This window comes from Malania oleifera, chromosome 3 (assembly GCF_029873635.1).
Source record: "Malania oleifera isolate guangnan ecotype guangnan chromosome 3, ASM2987363v1, whole genome shotgun sequence".
In the NCBI taxonomy this organism is placed as follows: domain Eukaryota; kingdom Viridiplantae; phylum Streptophyta; class Magnoliopsida; order Santalales; family Ximeniaceae; genus Malania; species Malania oleifera.
The window spans coordinates 17147704-17169982 of record NC_080419.1 but is presented as its reverse complement, the minus strand read 5'-3'; the positions used below and the strand labels follow the sequence as shown (position 1 = coordinate 17169982).

At 35.0% G+C, this 22279-nt stretch overlaps 1 protein-coding gene across 1 annotated transcript; it reads left to right on the top strand.

Annotated features, from left to right (window-relative positions):
- Positions 1–1870: 1870 nt before the first annotated feature.
- LOC131150168 (uncharacterized) lies at positions 1871–19032 on the top strand. Its single transcript, XM_058100753.1, has 6 exons — positions 1871–2206; positions 6512–6616; positions 7803–8161; positions 18238–18333; positions 18545–18604; positions 18690–19032. The coding sequence occupies exons 2-6, from the start codon at positions 6517–6519 to the stop codon at positions 18888–18890; spliced, it is 816 nt and encodes a 271-aa protein (XP_057956736.1). The 5' UTR covers positions 1871–2206; positions 6512–6516; the 3' UTR covers positions 18891–19032.
- The last annotated feature ends 3247 nt before the right edge of the window (positions 19033–22279 follow it).

Below are 22279 nucleotides of genomic sequence, written 5' to 3'. Positions count from 1 at the left end.
AGCTGTAGTATTATTTGGTTTTGGGGAGATACTTTTGTATTATGATGGTATTAGAACTCTGGTATACTCATTTGAGGTTTGATGTATCTTTGTTGCATGTTTTATTTGAGTTATAGACATGTGTACCCGGTACCCCACTTTGGGTTCGGGTTGTTATAGTACATGGTATCAAAGAAATATGTAGACAAAATAGCACTCCGGGCCTCACAAGGTTTGGGGCACTACATGCTTGATTTTTGGTAGCATACGTAGGAAAAACTAATAAAGATTTTTTGTGATAATTAATGAGTGATTGCTTTATCTGAGAATCCAAATTTTCATGGAAAAAGCAAACACATTGATAACAAGTTTCACTACATCAGGGCGCTAATGAAGAGAAAGGAGTTTGTCCTTAAATTTTGCAAATATGAAGTTCATATGGCAAATTTGCTTATGAAACCATTGAAGTCAAAATTATTCGTAAGGTTGAAGAAGATGCTAGGCATGGTCTCCATGAACAAGGTTGGTTTAAGGGAGGCAAAGTTGGCCATAAACCAAGCCTAGATTTGATTTTATTTATTAGCTTAATTTCTTATTGACTGATTGTAATTGGGTAATATGAGACTACCCACACTGGATATCTGTCTAAAGTTAAAATCTATGTGTGTGTGTGTGTGTGTATGTATATATTTAAAATCTATGTGTGTGTGTGTGTGTGTGTGTGTATGTATATATTGATATATTGCTGCCGCAAATTGAAAATGTGAGAATAAAAGGGTTGCCGAGCTTGTGTCTTCTCTTTGGACTTCTTGTTCTTTTTTGTTTCTTTGATCTTGATTAAATAATATTTCATTGAGTTTTGTTTTTTCTATAGTTATTGGTCATGTTTTATTTCATTATGAGTTATGAGTTGCAGGGAAATGATGGGAATCAAACCCTAATCTCTTGAACACTTCTTATGTAAAAATTATTCAAAACATTAGAGTTGTATTATAAAAAATTTATCATTATGTTTCTACTATTGAGAAACTCATCTTAATGCTAATTAAATAGAATTAACGAATCAGAAAGAAAGATTTGGTAATTAAAATAATAACGAATTGCTTGGTTCGTAAGAAAAAAACTCTATTTCTACTCTATGTCCAATGAAATTTTTATTCTTATGTTTAATATGTTTTTAGCAGAATATAAATTGCGTAGGACCTATTTGGTATCATTGTTATTTTCTTTTTTCTGTTCGTCTTTCTCCACAATGAAGATATAGATTATAAAAATGCGTTTGTTTATATTGTTAGTTTCGTATTTCTGTTTCCGATTTTTAGCTAAATGTCACAAAATTGAAAACTAAATTGTATGGTTTTTAGTTATTTTTACAACTTGCTATCATAAATTTTAACATTCAAAAATAGTTTTTAAAATTAAATTATTTATTTATATACTTTTAAATTAAAATTAAAATTAAATGGGCATATGAATTTAAATACAATCAAAAGAAGAATACACATAAATTTCAAAAGAATAATATTAAAACAACTACAAAATCATTTCATTATTTTTCAATTGTTATGTCTAATAAAATTTTTATTTTAAAGTAAAATTTGAAAATAAAACAATTAACTAAAATAATTATAATATAATTGTTTTATTATAATAAATTTTTAATAAATATTATTCGTAATTTTATTTTTATTATAATAACTTTTTAAATATATTTTATTTATAATTTTATTATTTTAATTATATGTTTATAATACTATTTGATTTAAAGATGAAACTAAGTATTTTTTTAATTTATTAATAGTTTTATAAATATTAGTTAAATAAGTTACTGGTTACTAATTTTTAATTTTAGTTTTTAATCTTAAATTTTCATTTATAGTTTCCGTCAAACTATCAATGTGGGCTGAATAGCAATATGCCATTCAGACTAGCAAATTCCTTTTTTTTTTTTTCTCCAATAATACACCCCTCAATTTCGAAATGTAGACTAATTTGTAATTTTATTTTTATTATACTAATTTTTTAAATATATTTTGCTTGCGACGCCTACTGTGGTCGAGTTGGGTTCTTCACCGGATTCTGAATGATTGTGGTCGAGTTGAGTTCTTCGAGCTTCGGGTTTAGGGTTACACTGTTCTTCGATTGGGTTTTGACCTGCGATCGTTGGGCGAGTTGAGCTCCTAACTCAGATATCTGAGTCTGCTCGAGCGTTGTTCCTTCAACTCTGGTATGATATTCTTCACGCACCCTCTTACCAAAGCCTTTATCAGGGTTTTGATTGGTGTTCATGTTGAGTCTATTTGATAAACATATTGCATTATTTATTTTTCTTTGCTTGATTTTGATTTACTGTTAGTTAACTTCGTTTTCATGTTTTCTAGTTAGGATTTAGGTTGTGCTCTAGCATAGAATCTAAACTTTTCTAGTTAGGATTTAGGTTGTCCCTGGCTACTCGCATCGATCTGCTATATCAACTAGAAGATTTTGACAAAATCTCTGGTAATTAAAATATCGAACACACTATTTTCCTTGAACATTCTCAATCCATTGTGTTATGAGCATGCAGTCCCATCGACCAATTTAAAGTAATTAATATCACTTATTTAATTAGGTTCCCTTAATCAGTACACCAGCAAGTTGATACTCATTTTCTAGTCTGTCAATACACAAATATACCGATTTCTGTATCATAAAAATTTTTAGGTTCATATTCTTTATACTAAGAAAAATAGAAGAATAAATAAAATAAAGGTAAATTAGATCAATAAAAGTGTTTACAGCAGAGTTGAGGACATTGGAGATTCCTTTTGTGTAGAAGTGTTTCCAGCAGAGTTGTGTTTGGAGTTGTATTTGTTTGGGGTTGTACCGAGGTATTGAGACATTTTCTCAAACATGGTAAATGATAATTTAGGATGACGAAGATATAAACCTGAAGTTGTCCACCAAGCACACCAGAAATTTCCTTGGGTGGATTTTTTTTGAAAATTTTGAGCAATGTGGAAATGATGTGACAACACTGGTCTTCCAAAGCATGACAACCAATGAACTGCCCAACCAAGTAGAAAAGATGACTGCAACACAAAAACAACAGATCACTAAACATATCACTTCAAGATAGTGAAACATGGGCCATCACAAACAGTAAAGAAACTTATGAATCCCCCTAAAAAAGCTGAAAAGATAACCGCAGGAAGAGAAACATTGCACCAAAAATATGTTTCTTCACCCTACAAGACAACAAGCATTAGTGGAGGCATCCGCTAGACCCATAAAAGTAAACCAACACAAAGGAGGCAAAACCCAAGCAACAAAGGACATCACCTAAGGCAAACACAGAAAACTAAATAAGGTAATCCAAAGCCCATTAGTAAACAACATCCTTCATGTTTCCACACATATGATTAGTTGCTCTAGTGTCAAGAATACTATGTATTCTTTTCTTCTCCTCCGTGTCCATTGTGTGCTAGCAATAAAGAAAGCTCCACCTTTTCTTTTTCTTCTCCAACACAATTGTTTATTTCTTCAACATCGTTTGGAGTTCCACACTTCCATATATATTGCAACTATAACATCTAATTTGAGATTTGTCATACCTTTGTTTTCTCAAATTTGATCCTTTTCCATGTCTTCTAGTGAATTGATAATTTTGTCCTCTCATCATTGTTGAATGAGTTGAAATCACTTCCTCTTCCCCGTCCTCAACCACATCCATGTCCATGACCTCCTCTTTCATACCATTCTTTTCTCTCCTTGAAAGAAATTTTGGTTTGAAGAGCTCGCTCAAATGGTTCTTGCTTTTCCTTAACAAGTCTTTCTTCATAGGCTTGCAAAGATCCCATGAGCTGATCAATCATCATGGACACCAAGTCCTTGGATTCTTCGATGGCTACAACAAAATAGTTGGATTTTGGGTCTAGTGATTGGAGAATTTTTTTCCATCAGATGAATATCTTTTCAATTGGCTAACAATGCTCAAAATTATTGAAAAATAATCCAAAACTAATTTAGAATTGTTCATGTGTAGTGTTTTTCAAACTCACCTCTAAATGTTTGGAGACAAACTTTACCTTTTTATTGACTCCGTTGTGTATGTTTTTTAGTTTGTCCCATGCTTGTTTAGAAGAAGTTGCACTAGCAACTTTTTCAAACATAACTTCATCCAAACCTTGATATACGAGGGTAAGAGCCTTCCGAATCTTTTAAAACATCCTTCTATGCTTGATTCAAGGTGCCCTCATCTTGCGTTCTTCATAACCTTTTTCAATGATCTCCCAAACATATTGAGATCCAAGCAAGGCTTTCATTCAGATACTCCAATTATCAAAATTATCTTTGGTGAGATACTTAAAATGGACTTGCCTAGACACACAACCGTCTCTAATACCACTTTGTTGGAAAATGAGGATGCAAAATAGATGGAGAGAAGTGGATAGAGGATAGAACACTTGAAGTTTTGATTCCACTTGAATGCAAATTACTTGAGTACATGGCTTTACTTGGAGCCTAGCACATAAATCCATACTAATTGCAATTAATACATTAAATGTGCCTATTTATCTAGTTACATAAATCTTATTGATATATCACTCAATTCAAAAGACTTTTCAGATATTTGAACCAAACACAATGAATATCAACTTTAATTAATTAATTAATTTTTTAATGTCCAACATTGCCTTCATTTGATGGTCAAGTAAATTTGAATGAGGAAGATAATTACTTTTGTTTGTGCTTCTTAAACAAAAGAGGCTCAAGACATATCATAAAGTAACTAAACAATGTGATTATTGATACATATGGTCAGCTATTATATGCTTGTAATTGTGTTATTCAAAATTCAATAACACCAAATTGGGTCAATTTTGTCCTAGTAGAGCAAGTGGGACAAACAGCAGCTAACCATTTCAATAAAAATTGCAAACACCAAAACAAAAATTCGATAAAAATGTGGTACCAAAACATCAACTTGAAATGCATTACCATTGGTTTCTATGATTGAACAAGTTCTTATTAGTTAAACACTCAAAAGTTTGAAAGCTAAGTAAATCACAAAGCAGTGAACTATTCTTCAAACCAAATGAATTTAAAGGCATTAAGAAAAAATACCTTGATTTTTTCAACACTAGAAAAGCTACAGGGTCGCCACGAAACTGCAAAAATTAAGAAAAAGAAATGAGTCTAAGCTCAAAAATAAATCTCAAGAGTATTTCCAATTTGTTACGCTGATACCCGATAGTAATTAGAACTTTGTTAAATGGAAAAATGAAAAAATAAAGAGTTTCAAATAGAAGTGAATCTCCTGGATGATGTAAATTAAAACAAACAAGGACAAGAACTGTGATAGCATTGATCCGAGAAAGTGTTGTGGAGAAAGGGAATCGAAATTGAGAACCCAAACATCGAAATGGACAAAGCTGTGGTGAAGTATGCTCTGAATGGAGAACAATGAAAATGCAGTGGATTGAGGGTTTTGATTTCGTTGCGGAGAGGTCTCCCTTTCTTGCTCTCATGGAATCATGAGAGAGAGAGAGAGAGAGAGAGAAGGGGGCAAAGGCAGTACCTGTGCGCTGGGAAGCGCTTGGAGGTGCAATGGACTGCGATGGTATGGTGCAGCAGGTGGTGGCAGTGGCCATATAGTGGAGATTGTTTTAATCCCCTGTGTATCATATTTTAACAAAACGATTTTGAGGGGAAAAATTGATTTTTGGATAGGCGATTTTGATTATTTTGACAACTTAAGGGGGCAATTGGTTAACAGAATTTAACATTTTAGTAAAGCTTCAAATTACTGGAATCTAAAATTTAAGTAATCTAATTACCATTTATATAGGATTCCCATATTTGGTTCATTAGTCATAGTAATACCAAACTCCTAGGAATGTAATATTCCTATGTTTGGTTTGCCACAGAGGTTTTTGAAAAATGATGCCAAATTTTGTTTTGTTCCCAAAACTATCCGAATTATTGATTTAATCTGCATAAACTTTTAAGATAAAATAACTCCAATATTTTAAAACAATACCCAAAACAATTCAAGCTTCAAAATGCAGCTACAGCAATATTCAAAACAAATGAAAATTATAGGGGGGGAAAAATAGCACTCATTGAACAAGAGTAGTTCAAATTTTTATTAAAAATAAAACTAAAAATATTAATATCCATACAACGTAACATCACAATGATATAAAGGGACGAGTTAAAAGGATGCAAGTGGGAAAGAACCCTAGCTGATTTTTTATTCAATGATATCTTGTGGTCTTCTTGATATTTCAAATCCTAATTGAAACTATTTGTATTTCTTATTCGTGTGTAGCAATTTTTAAGGAAGTTATTCTATTTTATTGATTGAGTATAGTTCTCTTCTTATGTGAATATGATTTTTATTTGAAGAATTTTCACCTAATACCATCTCATGAGAGATTATTTCTTCCCCCATTTCTTTCATTTTTTTTGTTGCAGTTGCACATAATTGCTGGATGAAATTGCATATTGACTATCCTACTTTTCTCTCCCCCCTCTTCCTTTTTTGTAGTGGAAATGAAACTCATACGTGTTGTAGTGCGGTCTGTTAATGATTGTTTAACGCATCAATTCCAGCGGCTTCAGATGCATAGAAGTTTCTCTACAGTTTTGCCTGGTACCCTCTTGATGTTTGCTGCATTACTAGAATGTGCTTTCATTGCATTTCTAGAAGTTGGTATTCCATTTCGGAAAGTTGATTATATATATTAAATGCAGGCCCTGAGGACTAGTTGGGAGTGTGCTTTTATTATTATTATTATTATTATTATTATTATTATTATTTAGGGAGGTTAAAACGACCAATTTGTCTGATAACCAATTCAGTCAATGCCTTAATGCCATAAGGCTTATGAGTTAATGCTTGCCTTATAATTTTAAATGCTCCATATTATGCCTTGCCTTTTAAACCTCGCCTTGTTAGGATTAAAATGCTTCAAATTGCATTTTGGCATTTCGAAACATTGTTTTGTGTGTGCGTCTGATTGTTTGGACAAAATGCAAGAAGAACATTAGAAACTCTTGAAAATGCAAGATATCGTTCACTAAATTTTAATGTACTCTATTGGAAACTAGTCAATAATTCCATACGTCAAAAGAAGCTTTTGAGATTCTAAGTTGAAAAAATGAGCAGTTAATTAATCTTGGGTCAAAACTAAGTTACTAATTTGTTTTTAGTTTTAGAAATATTAACCAAATAGGTTGTTGGTTTTTGATTTATGATTTATGATTTCTGTTTTCTGTTTTTAGTTTTTGTGTTTGTTCTTTGTTTTCATAATTTTTGACAGTGATACTAAAAGCCCCTTGGGTTTTGTTTCCTCACTCTCTCCCTCTCTCATCTCTAATTTTTTTTTTGAGGACTTCTTTTCCTCTCTTAGATTGTATTTCTTTCCTCTCTTTCTTAATAAATTTATTTTTAAGTATATAGAAAAAAGTAAACTAGTTTGAATATATTCCATTTTCATCTACAAAGCCTGAATGCAACTTCAACTATGCTGTAATCCTCTTCCTAGGTAAACCAGGTCCAGATATTGAAGAGTAATATTTACCTGTGTTTGCTCACTTTAGACAGTAGACTGGTGTTGTGTTTGCTTGCTTAGAATTAGATATTAGATTGGTGTTTTTACCTGTTGTTTTGAAGTTACTTGTTTGCATACTAATTATCAGACAATCAAAAATGAAATGTTACGAGTTATTGTCATTTATGTTATTTTATGATGATCTAATTGGCTATGTTATGTAAAATCTTAGCATGTAGCAAGTTAAATTTTGTCCTTAATCCTTAAATTTCAATTATTCAACAGGAAATGGCACCAATGACAACCGAAGCACTAACTCGTTTGAATCTGTTGAAGACTTTGAGCATCGAATTTTTAGTGATATTTCTGGGAATAGTTCAAAGTCTGATGCCTTTTATAAAAAACTTGATAGGCTTGAGAAGGCTCATGACAGATCTAATTTTGGTTCCAAATTGAATAGAGGAAACAGATCTGACTTTTTGGATGGTCTAGATGAGAGCTTCACTACTCTATCGGATGGAATGGATGGGAAGTTGAAGAAAGCAGCCACGTACTTCGAATATAATCCAGAGGAAATGCTACAAGACAATTATTCATTTAGACCAGATATGACTTTCTGGCCCGGAAATACTTATGACACAAAGGTATGTAACATAGCAGTTGTGGCATCCATTGTCAGCTATAGAATATTTGAAATTGTTGTTATTGTGTAGTTTAGAAATGTTAGTGGGTGCTGTACTTGAGCTTTCATATTTGTCCCTTGCTTTATATGTGCATACATTTTGTTCTTGGATGTCACTATTTGTGGTTTTCCTTTTTCCTTTTTTTTTTTGGGGGGGAAGGGGTTGGTTTTGCAAATGCTCTGTATACCTTATTTTTTTTTGTTCTTCCTTTTATAATTCTTTTTACTGGATTATATTTATACTATGCTGAAAATTGTTCTCTTTTTTATTTTTTTCCATCATTTGGTGGACTTTTTGTCCCTGCTTGTTGTACCTTCTCTTTTCATCTAACGTCTTCTTTTGTTATAAAAAAAATACTATGCTGGAAATTGTTGCTGCAATTTTTTTTTTTTTGGAAAATTTCTGTACTCTTGGATGCGCCTAGACTAGAAGCGAGGGCTGGAGAATTGCCTTTTTTGAAAAATGATACACCCCTCAGTTTTCCACAACATTTACATATTTATAGATAGATGCATAGAGAGAGAGAGAGAGAGAGAGAGAGAGAGGTGTATGCAAGAAGTTATCTAATATAATATACTTTATCTATGTGTAATATATTATATTAAATAACTTCTTGCATACACCTCTCTCTCTCTCTCTCTCTCATACGGAATTCCCATCCGGTATGCCTCAACCAAAATTGGGTTCCTTTTATCCTCTGCTTTGTCGTCGTCTTTTAAAATTACATCAATTTTTATTATCTGCGACTTGAAATCAAAGTGTATGCTGATCATAATTGAGGATTTAATCTCTAATGAGCATCAATGTTTTTGAAATTAGTAGGGAATGAAGATGGGTAGACAAAATCCTTTGAATTCACAAACTGACTAGGATATGGTGTTGGGGTTTTGGCCATTTTAATTTTTCAAAGCCTGGGTAAAGAAGGAGGGTTGAGTGGTCTTTTAAAATTTCATCAATTTTTATTATCCGCGACTTGAAATCAAAGTATATGCTGATCATAATTGAGGATTTTCATATCTAATGAGCATCAATGTTATGAAATTAGTAGGGAATGAAGATGGGTAGAAAAAATCCTTTGAATTCACAATTTGACAAGGATATGGTGTTGGGGTTTTGGCCATTTTAATTTTTCAAAGCCCGGTTAAAGGAGGAGGGTTGCGTTAGGTAGCTGACAGCCAGCGTAAAATTTGATAGATCATTATAATATGAATCCTTACCGAGTATTTGCTGGGGCGTCTCCTACGAGCGATGCATTGCACTTGTAGCACTCTAGTGTAGCAAAAAGTGGGCGAGTGAGGTTGTCGCCCCAAAGTGTCACATGCCTACTATTTTCACATCTTTGTGAAAGGACTATGCGGCGCTAGCTAAAGCACTCTTGTTTAACTAGCTAGCCTATCGTTTACCACAATTCTTCCATGAAACACTTGCATTATCCTTCAATCAAATATCAGCGGAAGCAGTAAGCAATTATGAAAACAGTGGCAAGCAAGCAGTAAACATTGAAGCAACGCAATTCATTAACACCACCTCCGTTAACATTGTGTGTTTAGTGAAGGAGGCAAGTAGGCTAAACACGTTGACAATAGTCAGTGAATTTTACAAGATTGATGAACACTCACCCTCCGCTAAAGAGCTTTACATGCAATTCTCATCCTGGCACTAGGAAACATTAAAATGATCGAGGAATCATACTGACTTATTTGGCATACAGAGAAACAAATACTAGAAAACAAACCTACACTAGTATTTACATGATGGAAACCTATCCCAAACGCATGAGACAAGCGGTCACACGCAAGCATAATGCCTGAACAAGCTAGGCTTGTGATGCTCCCCCACTTATGCGATCGACGTCCTCGTAGACTTTGACGCTAGGTACACTTTAACTTTGTCCATGAACAGTTGCGTATCTTTCGCAGATTTCCAGCTGATTTCTTCATCACCAAGGCCTTTCCACTTCACTAAGAACTCCCGCCGCTTCTTCCTTGAGGATATGAACTCTCTGTCTGTAAGGATTTCTTTAACTTCACGTCTGTCAGGTTGCACTGTCTTTAAAATTTGCTCTGTTTGACTAACTTTTGCTCGGATCGTCGTCAGCGTTGAACAGCTTAGGCAACTAGCGTGAAACACTGGATTGACTTTCATCCAAATCGGAGGGTCGATTCTGTAAGAGGCCTTCCTGACTTTGGCCAAGATGGGGACTTGTCCTTCATATTTGTGAAGTAGTCTCCTATCTCGTCCTCACAGTGACATGATCTGTTTAGGATTAACAAGCACAAAGTCACCTATGTTGAAGTGCTTCGGTTTTCTCCCTTGATCTGCCCACTTCTTCATCTGCTTGGAAGTTTTCTCCAGGTAGGCTTGGGCAATCTCTACATTCTTTCTCCATTCTCTGGTGAAGATGTACGCCCTGAGACTCTTTCCTCTGTATGGCTTATCCACTGTGTGAGGTAACAGTGGCTGCTGGTCTTTAACAAGTTCAAAAGGGCTTTTGTTGGTTGTTGAGCTCTTTTGGGCGTTGAAACAGAACTGAGCCACATCATGTTGTTGTGCACAAATTCTTTTGGTTGGCATTGACGAAATGACGCAAGTACTCTTTTACTAGCCCATTGAATCTCTTCGTCTGTTTGTCGGTGGTAACTTGAAGAGATTTCAAGTTGTGAATTGAGTATTCTGAAAAGTTATGTCTAGAAGTTGCCGGTGAATCCTGAGTCTCGGTCACTAACAATGTCTTGGGTAGCACCCCAATATTTCATAATTTTCTCAAAGAACAATTGTGCCGTCTCCTCTGCCGAACAGTACTTTGGTGCGGCTATGAATGTACCATACTTCGAAAACTTGTCTATGACCACAAGTATAGACCCTGCATCTCCCATTGTGGGCAGGTTGGTGATGAAGTCTAGTGAGACACTTTCCCACTGTTTGGATGATACTGGTAGGGGCTTCAACAACCCTGCAATCTTCTTCCTCTCCACCTTGTTTTGTTGGTAAGTGAGGCAAGTTCGGGTATAATGAACCACATCATCACATATGTGTGGCCAATAATACCTTTGCTTCAGTAGTTTTGTCATTGGAGCCGTTCTCCGCGAATACCCCTCTACGAACTTCCTGTAATAGTTAACAATACCAAAAAAGGAACGCAACTCCTTCACTGTCGTGGGGATCTTTCATTCTTGAATCGCCCTTACATTCTCCATATCCCTCCGGATATGACCTTGCTCAATCACATGACCAAGGAATTTGATGCTCCGCTGAGCGAGAGAGCACTTCTCTTTCTTCACATACATGCTGTTCCCCCTTGGCCTGTCGAACACCTTCTGTAGATGCTCTTTATGTTTCCTCTGAAACAACACCGGTGCTCCGAACGATGCTTTGGAAGGGCGAACATATCTTGCTTCTAACAACTCATCAAGTTGTTGCCCAACTCTGCTAGCTTTGGAGGCGCCATCCGATATGACCCTTTAGTAGGTGGTTTCACTCCTGGCAACAACTTGATCTCATGTTCCGTACCCTGTTGTGGAGGCAAGTTATGAGGCAGTTTATCCGGCATCACCTCTTTATACTTATCCAACAACGCTTGGATGGTTGTAGGCACTAGCTCTTGACCCACTTCTTCATCTACCACCATCGTGGCTGGATATGTCTGCTCACCCTTTCTCAATCCCCTTTTGAGTTGCATGGCTGAAAGGAACTTCCCATTGTCTCCTTTTGTCGCAACGACTTGCACCATACACGGGTGGTCTCCCATCAGACACAGGGAACCAGTAGAAGGCATCAACACTGCCTTCGTCCCCCTTAGGAATTCCATTCCCAAAATGACTGGAAAGTCATCCAATGGCACTATTGTGAAATTCGCATAACCTTCCCATTGTCCAAGCTTCACAATCACTTGCTTGGCTACTCCTAGAGTAGGTTGGGCTACACTACCTGCTTCGTAGTGGAAGCCTGTAAGACATTAAGTATTGCTTTGTGAGGGCACTCAAAAACTTTATGAGGGCAACACAAGTAGCATGAAATTTTACCCTTTCCATTGGGTGTGTTGAATCCTCGAGACGATGAAGCTTCCTTTGAGGTTGATGCCTTATAGTCGGCTCCCCTACTTTGGGGTTTGCCTTTTTTGAAAGATTTTTCACTATTTTCCCCTTCGTCAAACTCTTTGGATGAAGCGGTATTATCACTAGCGTATCAGTCAAGCGTTCCGCGACAGCTTGTGCGGTGAACAAGTCTTGAACTCTTTGCCTATGAAGTTTTGTTCTTGCCTACGGATTTCAACCCCTCAAGAAAATAGAATAGCTTATCCTTTTTCGACATGTCCTAGATATCCAACATCAAAGCAAAAAATTGTTTCATGTATTCCCTGATTGACCCAGTATGCTTGAGGTCTCTTAGCTTTTTCCTAGCATTATACTCAACATTCTCAGGAAAGAATTGGGCCTTGAGCTCTCTCTTCTAGCCTGCCCAACTATCCACTACACGACGTCCATTTTCAATTTTGTTATACTCGATACGCCACCACAGTTTGGCGTCACCAACGAAGTACATGGTAGCAATATCCACTTTTGCCTGTTCTGAGGCTGTCCTCACAACGTGAAAGCACTGCTCCATATCAAACAAGAAGTTCTCTAATTCCTTGACATCATGGGCACCCCCATATGTCCTGGGTTTTGGTTCTTTGGTCTTACTAAACCCTGGAGAGTGAGTTTCTCATAACAAGAATCATTAGATTCATCTTTGCATCCAGATCAGCTATCCGAGATTGCAAAGTTTCCACAGTATGGTGAAAGTCCTTTGACATTTTCACCTATCAAACTTGCTTGATGCTTTTGTGATTCCATCGCTTCATCAACTAGTCCCCTCAGTTGGGCCATCTCTATGGCCACATTGTTGGCTGTCATCTCAGCCTGTGCTTCCAGCATGCTGATTCTCTCAGCATTGGTTGGTGCCATGGTCATTTACCAAAGCTTTCTCAATCCCACAATGAAGGTAACTGAATTCAAGTAGCAATTCACCGAGCTTTGATACCACGTGTCATGGGCCGACTATTTTCACACCTTTGTGAAAGGATCGTGCAGTGCTAGCTAAAACTAGGACTGCACACGGTTCGGTGCAGTTTGGTTTTGGCCAGAACCGAAAACCGAACCAAAATTTTAGGTTTTGGGATTTCCGAACCGAAACCGAAATCGAACTGAAATTATGCTTTAATTGAAAATTGAAAATGTGGCGGTTTGGTTGCGGTTTTTCGATTTTAAACCGATTTTTTTTACAAAAAAAAAACAACCTTTATTTTTCATAAAGTTGTTGAAAATTTATTGAGCATTTTAAATTTTTATAGGGACTTATAATTTTAACAAAATAAAATCTGTTGGACACTTTTAACAAAAATAACCTTTATTTTTCATAAAGTTCTTAAAAATTATTGAGCATTTTTATTTTCTATAGTGGCTATATGGCTATATTGCATGCTATATTTTTACTAGTCATATATATATCTCTTATATAAATCGGTTTTTCAGTTTTTTTGGTTCAGTTTCAACATAAAACTGAAACCGAAACCAAAACCGAAACCAAAACTGAAACCGAAACCGAACATTTTTATTTTTGGAAATTGCAACCGAAATCGAAAACTGAAAACTGAACTGTTTATGGTTTCGGTTCGGTTTTGGTCCGGTTTTCGGTTTTTCGGTAATTTTTGTACACTCCTAGTTAAAACACTGTGGCTTAACTAGCCAACCTATTGTTTACCACAATTCATCCGTGAAACACTTTCATTATCATTCAATCAAATATTAGTAAAAGCAATAAGCAATTATGAAAGTAGCGGCAAGCAAGCAGTAAACATTGAAGTAGCACAATTCATCAACAACACCTCCGTTAACATTGTATGTTTAGCGAAGGAGGCAAGTAGGCTAAACATGTTGACAATAGCTAGGGAGTTTTATAAGATTGATGAACACTCACCCTCCCCTAAAGAGCTTTACATGCAATTCTCATCCTAGCACTTGGAAATATCAAAGTGACCGAGGAGTCATATTGCCTTATTTGGCATATAGAGAAGCAAATACTAGAAAATAAATCTATACTAGTATTTACATGATGAAAACACATCCTAAACGCACGAGACAAGCGGTCACAAGCAAGCATAATGCCCTGAACAAGCTAGGCTTGTGACGGCAACGTGCCGTGTTAGCGCTCGGGTACGGTGTCTAATTTGTTAGGGTTCCTGCACTATTCTGGACGTAGGTAGGTAAAGAAGCTAATTCAGAAAACTAGGATTAGATTAACAACTTGGAATATAGGGACGTTTACAGGTGTAAATATGGAAACTAAGTGGGTGGGGGAGAAAGCTATAGAAAAAGATAAATCAAGATTTAAACTTTTGGTACACTAGAAAATAAAAACATACGAATGAAGTAGGAATTACTGTAGACAAAAATTTAAAAGATAGCTTTGTTGATGTAAACCGAGTAGGGGATAGAATTATAAAAATTAAGATGGTATTAGGCCAAGTGATAATAAATATCATTAGTGCTCATGCTCCTCAAGTAGGCTTAGCAGAAAATATTAAGAGTCAATTTTGGGAAGATATGGGTAGTATTATACAAGGCATACCAGGGGTTGAGAAAGTATTCACACGAGGAGATCTGAATGGACACGTTGGAAGAGATAATAAAGGTTATGAGAGGATACATTGAAGATATGGAGGCAAAAATGAGTCTGGGGAGATGATCTTAGACTTAGCCATGATTTATTATAATGAATATTGACTTTAAGAAGAGAGAAGAACACTTAATAACCTTTAAATGTGGGCAGAATAGAATTCAAGTAGATATTTTATTTATTTATTTATTTATTATTTTAACGAAGCTAAGTTTGCATTGAAAAAGATGAAAAATGGAAAAGCTATAGGATCGGATAACATCCCAATTGAAGTTTGGAAATGCTTAGGTGATAACGAAATTATATGGTTAACTAATGTATTTAACACAACCATAAAAACTAAGAAAATTTTGGATGAATGGGGGAAAAGTACTTTAATACCTATATACAAAAATAAAGGAGATACTCAAAATTGTAATAACTATTGTGGAATTAAACTTATGAGCCATACAATGAAAATGTGGGAAATTGTAGTTGAACAAAGATTTAGGTTAGAAACGAAGGTCTCAGGAAATCAATTTAATTTTATGACTGGGAGATCTACCACAAAAGCTATATATCTTTTAAGAAGATTAATGGAAAAGTTTAGGAAAAAGAAGAGGGACTTGCGTATGGTATTTGTTGACTTAGAGAAAACATATGATTGGGTACCTAGTGAAGTTATATGGTGGATTTTAGGAAAAAAAGGTGTATGTAGTAGGTATACAAATGTCATTAAGGATATGTACGATGGAGTAATGACTAGTGTAAGGACTATAAATGGAGAAACTAAAGTATTTCCAATCACCATAGGTGAACATCAAGGATCTGCTTTGAGCCCTTATCTTTTTGCTTCAGTGATGGACCAACTGACTAAGGGCATTCAAGATGAGGTTCCATGGTGTATATTGTTTGCAGATGATATTGTATTGATTGAGAAACTAGGGGGCGGAGTGGAGGCTGAATTAGAATTATGGAGAAAAGTTTTGGAATCTAGATGCTTTAGGATAAGTAGAAATATGATATAATATATGAAATGTAATTTTAGTAATGGTAGGAGGAATATTTGAGGCAAAGTTAAACTTGATGAAGAAATAAATAACATTTGTAGATTTTCAATGCCTTGGATTTATTATGCAAGTTGAAGGATAAATTGAAGATGATGTAATGCATAGAGTTGAAGCAAGTTGAGTAAAATGGAGAGGTGCTTCAAGTGTCCTTTGTGATCGTGTAATACCCTTAAAATTGAAAGGTAAGTTTTATAGGACGACTATTAGGCTATGATATATGGATCAAAATGTTGGGCGACGAAGAATTAGAATATCCAAAAAGTAAAAATTGCTGAGATGAGAATGCGTAGATGGATGAGTGGTATAACACTGAAAGGTAAATTAATGAATGAACATATTCACGGTAAGTTAGATGTAGTTCCTATAGAAGATAAGATAAGGGAGGGATGACTTAGATGGTTTGGACATGTGCAACGCAGGCCACATAGTGCGCCCGTGAGGATGAGTGAGTTTTTGTGGGGGGCAGTAGAAGGGGTAGGGATAGACCTTAACTTGGAATGAGATAGTAAGATTTAGTAGCCTTGAATTTGTCAAAAGAAATGGTCCATGATTGCACAAATTGGCAGAGAAGGATTCATATAGCCGACTCCACCTAGTGGGACTTAGGGTTTGATTTTTTTGTTGTTGTTGTTGATAAAAATGGAGAAGAGACCTCGTAATTTTATCATTTACCGAATCAGACATGTTCCCATGTTTGGCCACACCAATTTTAGGAAAATTAAGAGCTGAGGTCGAATGGATGTCTGACTGATTCAGTTATTTAGTGAACCAGCCGGAGATAACCTCCATTGAGGCCATTTAGATGAAACAAATACTTTTGCGAGAAATTTTTGTGTACTATTTTTCTTTCTGAAAGGTTCTTGGCTTCTTGGACAAGGAAAAGAAGCAAAATTTGAAGTTGAGACTATTTTTTTGCATTTAAAAAATTTTCCTTGGTATAAAATGGCAAAATCCAACAAATGTTTATTGGTTTCATGCAGGAGCATCTCTGGTTAGGCATGTGCTCCTACTCACAGTAGGTGTAGTGGATATGACTTACCCTGACGTATTATGAAAACTTGTTGTAGCTTAGAATATGATGAAAGTAAAAAATAAAGTTTGTAATCAAGTTGATTTGTAAAGTATTTCTTTATTAGAAGGATTTTTTGCAGGAGGCCAACTGATTAGTTAAAACATGTGTGAAACGTAATGGGAATGGCTTCCACTACTAGAAATGGAGAAAGGGATGATAATGTCCAGAAAATTATAGAGGGTTTTGTTTAATTTTATTTGTCATGTTGATGAAATTGCATACGCTTTGTCCTTTCCCCTAGTAGGAATGCTCTTACCTTTGTCTTCTTATTCTAGTACGTTTTCCATCTTATCTGTCCAAAATATTGAATAAGAGAAGAACAAACTGTATGCCATGGCTTCAGAAACGTATTTGGAAGTAACAAAAGCATAGGGCAAAATATATGCTTTTAATGATTTGAGGAATATAAAAAATTAAAGTTAACTTGTAATGTTTGGAACATATCTATGGCCGCAAACTGTTTGCCTGCATGCTTGCAATGATTTATGATTGTTTAAATTAAACAAATCTGTCTGGAAATTGGTTAAATTGCACAGTTCATACTCATAGTACAATGGCTCACGGTGTATGGTTTTATATGAATCGTGTTGCTTGTTCATGTCATAAATATACTAGAGTTGTTAAGTGACAGTATTAACTGTTTCTAGAAAGTCCTAACAATGATGGAAAATTCTATTTTTAGAGATACATGCAAATGCCCTCAGCAGGATATTGCACTTCTCTTTCTCTATTGCGATGTTGCAAGACTGTCGTAGTATAATCTGTTTGGTGTTTTGGGGGAGAGGTGTAGATGTGCCCAGCAAATTCAGAAGATCTTGTGAGGATTGATTAGTTTTAAGAGAACCAAGAAGAAAAATAATTTGCGTAGGTGTGCTTGTTTTCCTATTCTTTGTTTCTGTGAATTGAAAGAAATGAGTGGATTTTTCATGATAAGTGCACTCCGCTTTTGCTTTGGAATAGAGTTGTGTTTTTTACTTCATCCTGAACTTTTTGTTTTGGTATTTCCAGAGCTATTTTTTTTGGGTTTTGGGGGGTATTTTTTGGCTGGCATGCAACATGATTGTACTGCAGCATTGATATTACTTTATTTTTGCTTTCCTTTTTATTTGTCTGCAAGGTAGTCTGTCTTTTATTTTTGGATCCACATTGTTTTTTATTTTATTTTTGTTTATACTGTATTGTTTATCTTCTTATTTTTGAAGACACCATCTTTTCCTTCATGTGTTTTCTGATCTATGCATTGCGTGGAGTTTGTGCAGGACCTTGATCTTAGAAAACCAGTAGTACGAAAACCTCCCCCTGTGAGGCAGTTTGAAGTAACTACAGAGGAGGTTCTAAGAAAAGCTGATTTCAGGGTGAGCATACTTGGTTGCATATACTGGTAGTACAATGCCCTTCCCAGTCTTATTGGGAATTTTCCAGAATTGCAGTTAAAAAATGAGATAGTAGTAGTTGGAGGATTACTGTTGCCCATTAAAACACCGCCGTATTTTATTTCTTTATGTTGGTATTTCCATTTGTGATCTCTGCTATTCTTCTTAACTTTTGAAATGTTCCTCCGCACAGAATGTCAGGTTCCTTGCCAACTTTATAACAGAGGCTGGCATTATCATAAAAAGGAGCAAGGTAAAAACGTGGATCTTTGTGTAAATCCATTAATTATGAGATGTGAACGCCCCTTTGGTTTTTACAAAAAATTGGTTCTTTGTAGACTGGGATTAGTGCGAAGGCCCAGAGGAAGGTTGCAAGGGAGATCAAAACAGCCCGAGCTTTTGGTCTAATGCCATTCACAACGATGGGGACAAAACATTTTGTTTTTGGATCAACAATGGAAAGCCGTGATGCGGATTTTGAATATGATAGTTTCAAAGTTGCAGATGCAGAAGGAGATGAGGATCCTCTTGGATCTTAGAAGTCTTTTTTTTTATTTTTTGGGTTCATCCCCTGCCTGGAATAGAACTTTGCATAAATTAACATGCTTTTTAATACACAGCTGTCTGAGAGACCATCTTTTTTAGGAACAAAATTTAATAAGAAAAATTTTGCTGAGAAAAGAAGTGAAGGACAGTGGAGAACATGCTACCAATTTTTTTGTTATTGAGCCTGGTCACCATACGGGTGGCAAAGCTCCAAGGGGCCAGCCTCATCAAATTCACCGACTTCAACACTCCTGTCTATTTTCATATTCCCTATCAAAAGATGAAAATTCCTTGACAAAAGAGCAGAGTCTTTTGTTGGGGAAAAAAAAAAAGGTGGATCCAATTCTATTCATTTTAGTAATGAGATTATTTGTATAAAAATATCTCACGAGGAGGACCTGGCTTTTATTAAAGCTCTCCTAGACTCATTTCTTCTCCAGACACTGCAAAATAATTTACTTCCTATTGAAAACTTTGGTCTTTTAAATGCCCTTCTTTGTTAGGAATATACGAACAAATTCCCGAAACCTGTGAGAAACAAATTGAGAAAGAATGACACCAAAGAAAAAATTCAATCACACGCACAAGACAATATTTACGTGGTTCGGTAATTTTGCCTACGTCCACGGAATTGCAGGGATTTCAATATTATCAGGAAGGAAGCACAGAGAGTGCGGCGATACAATTCTCTTGCTCTCGCTCTCTCTCTAGAATACAACCACACAAACCCTAATCATCCGAAAGCACCCTTTTAAATGTTGCGCCTAGGGTTCTGTTCCGAATGGGCTCCAAAAATTTTCCCCGGGGACCCCCATGAGTATGGCTTGTACCGCTTAGTCCATGGAGCGAAGGCTTTAGGATAGAAATCTCTAATTAAACGGAGGTCGGATCGTCTTCCAAATTAAGATACAACTAGGCTCCACAAAAGCTCAATATTCTTCTGCTTTCCAGTGGCTGAAAAAGAGTCTCAGAAATACGCTGATTCAAAAATGAGTTCACCTATTCGATTGGTAATGGATCTTCTATTTCGATTTAAGACAAATCCTTGTAACTCAGTTTATCTATGCCTCTCTTTTATCTGAAGCTAAATTCTGACACTATTAATTCAATATGATGATTAATTCAAAATGACGGCTAATCTCAGTGGTCCCGTATCAAATTCTTGGGGAAGTGAGTCATACTCAATATTTGGATCCCTATTTCACCTTAGAGGACAATTAATTTGGAAATTTACTAAAAAAAAATGGTCTTTTCTGAGTCCAACCATCTTATAATGCAATTAAAAAGGTCTTCCTTTTAGACATGGCTACTCCCGCCATAATCGCAACCCACCCAATAAGATCTTCACCCTCATTTCTGAAATCCAAATTGTCCTTTTATAAACAAACCTTTCAACTTTGGACAACCTTTGGTGCCATAAGAAGGAAGAAACTAACCTGTGCCCTCTTTCTTCCTCTACCCTATAAATTAACTCTCTCACTCTTCTTCGTTGGCCTTGGTATCTCTCTCCCCACCACCTCATGTCAATTCATCAATATTGCAACTCCTTTTAGATCATCTTGATATTATCTCACAATTTGCCGCCTTTTCTTGGAGTATTTGGAAGGCTGACAACATATTCATTTTTGACAAAACAACTTGGAATCAACCATTAATCCTCCAAGAATCCAATTCTACTATCAAATACATAAGCTCCCTTTCATCAGCCCTTCTCTCCTAATGTCTTCCCCCCTTTATTGTCCTAATCATTGGAACCCATTTTCTGTTCTGTTCACTCCATTCTTGAATCAGCAAAACCTCCAATAGGAAAATATCCAATTGTTTCATATGCGAAGCAAACCCTAAAGAATACTTTGTGTGTTTCATTTGCATTTTGGGACGCACTATACTTTTTTCGAGTGTTATTAAGTCTTACTGCAGCCTTCATATTGTGTAAATTCTTGAATGTTAACAAAAAGGATAATGAGCTGACTCACTATTTTGCCGCCCGTTCACCCTTATTCGTAAAGTTTGTATTTCTTGGAGTTTTTGGGCTTATTCTTAATTAATGAGTTGTGAAAATTTTTTACCTTAAGAAAAAAATGGGGGTAAAATTTGTAGCTTTCGCATGTCTTTGTATCTATGAATGTCATTTATAATTAATTTATAATGTTAAAAGTGGCAGTGCCCTGTGCTAGGTCTAATTTGCCAATTTAAGCTTGCTCATGTATAAATAAAAATTAGTATCTGTTCAGTAATGAACAGACTGACTTTTCTTAAATGTGTTTGAGCCGAAAAATACAAAAAATAAGTATAAAAGTTAGCATCTAATTCATTTAAATTCACTTTTAGTTATAAATGAACTTATTAAAATTTTTGGCTTTTCTAGTACTCACATAGGAGAAAGAAAAATTTTCTTGTAAAGGGATACCACAAGTTTTAGTGTTTTACCCTTGAAAAAAAATTCCTTTAAATTACATCATATAACATGGTGGAAAAAAACACTCATAAACTACACCAAAGATAGCTTCTAAATTATATACTGAAAAAATAATGTACACATGTACATACGATAAATTGAAAATACATAATACAATATATTTTGTATCCCTGTATCATACTTGATATTACGGTTCGGTAATATTAAATTTGACAACTTCACAAATTTGCATTTAAATTTATAAAGGATATTTACACTCCAAAAAATATTATTGACACTTGATATTTATTTTTTATGTACGAAATAACAATTATTTTTACTTTTTTTTTTTAAATTTTTTACTTTATAAAAAAAAACAAAAAAAGAAACGCAACCTCAATTCATTACGTGAAGGAAAACAATATATATATTTATATAGATAGATATAGTCATGGCCGGTTCTTCATAATATGGGGTTCTAGGTGAATGATTTAATAAAAGACCCTTAATATTTTGTTTAATTTTAATTTTTATTTGAAATTAATTTTTCTAACTTTTTGAGATGCAAAATCACTAATTAAAGTTTTATATTTAAAATTAGGATTGATGAAAATTACAGAAAATCGTAGGCTTGAAGATGATAAACACAAGAGTCGGAGCAAAAATCATGGAAAGACTGAGAGATGAGAGTGAGAGAGTGTGAGAGATGGAAAGATTTTTTTAGAGAGGCTAAGAGAGAGAAATGAGAGTAATAGATAGTTAAAAATATAATAAAGTTATTAGTTGAGAAATTAATGAGACTTGAAAAAAGAAAAAGAATTAAATTACATTTATTTTATATTTTAAAATATAATTTCATTTATTTGTTAGTTGAAAAGTAAGAGAGTATAATAAATAATGTTAACATTATTTAATTAAAAAAATTTAAGGTCCCAAAAATATATTATTATATTAAAAAAATTTTGGGCGACCACCTCTGCCTAA

Excerpts from the sequence above, each read along its gene's own strand:
- LOC131150168 (XM_058100753.1), top strand. The coding sequence starts at position 6,517 with ATGAAACTCATACGTGTTGTAGTGCGGTCTGTTAATGATTGTTTAACG. Across the intron at positions 8,162-18,237 it reads GAAATACTTATGACACAAAG|GACCTTGATCTTAGAAAACC; the intron begins GTATGTAACATA and ends GAGTTTGTGCAG. Across the intron at positions 18,334-18,544 it reads TAAGAAAAGCTGATTTCAGG|AATGTCAGGTTCCTTGCCAA; the intron begins GTGAGCATACTT and ends TCCTCCGCACAG.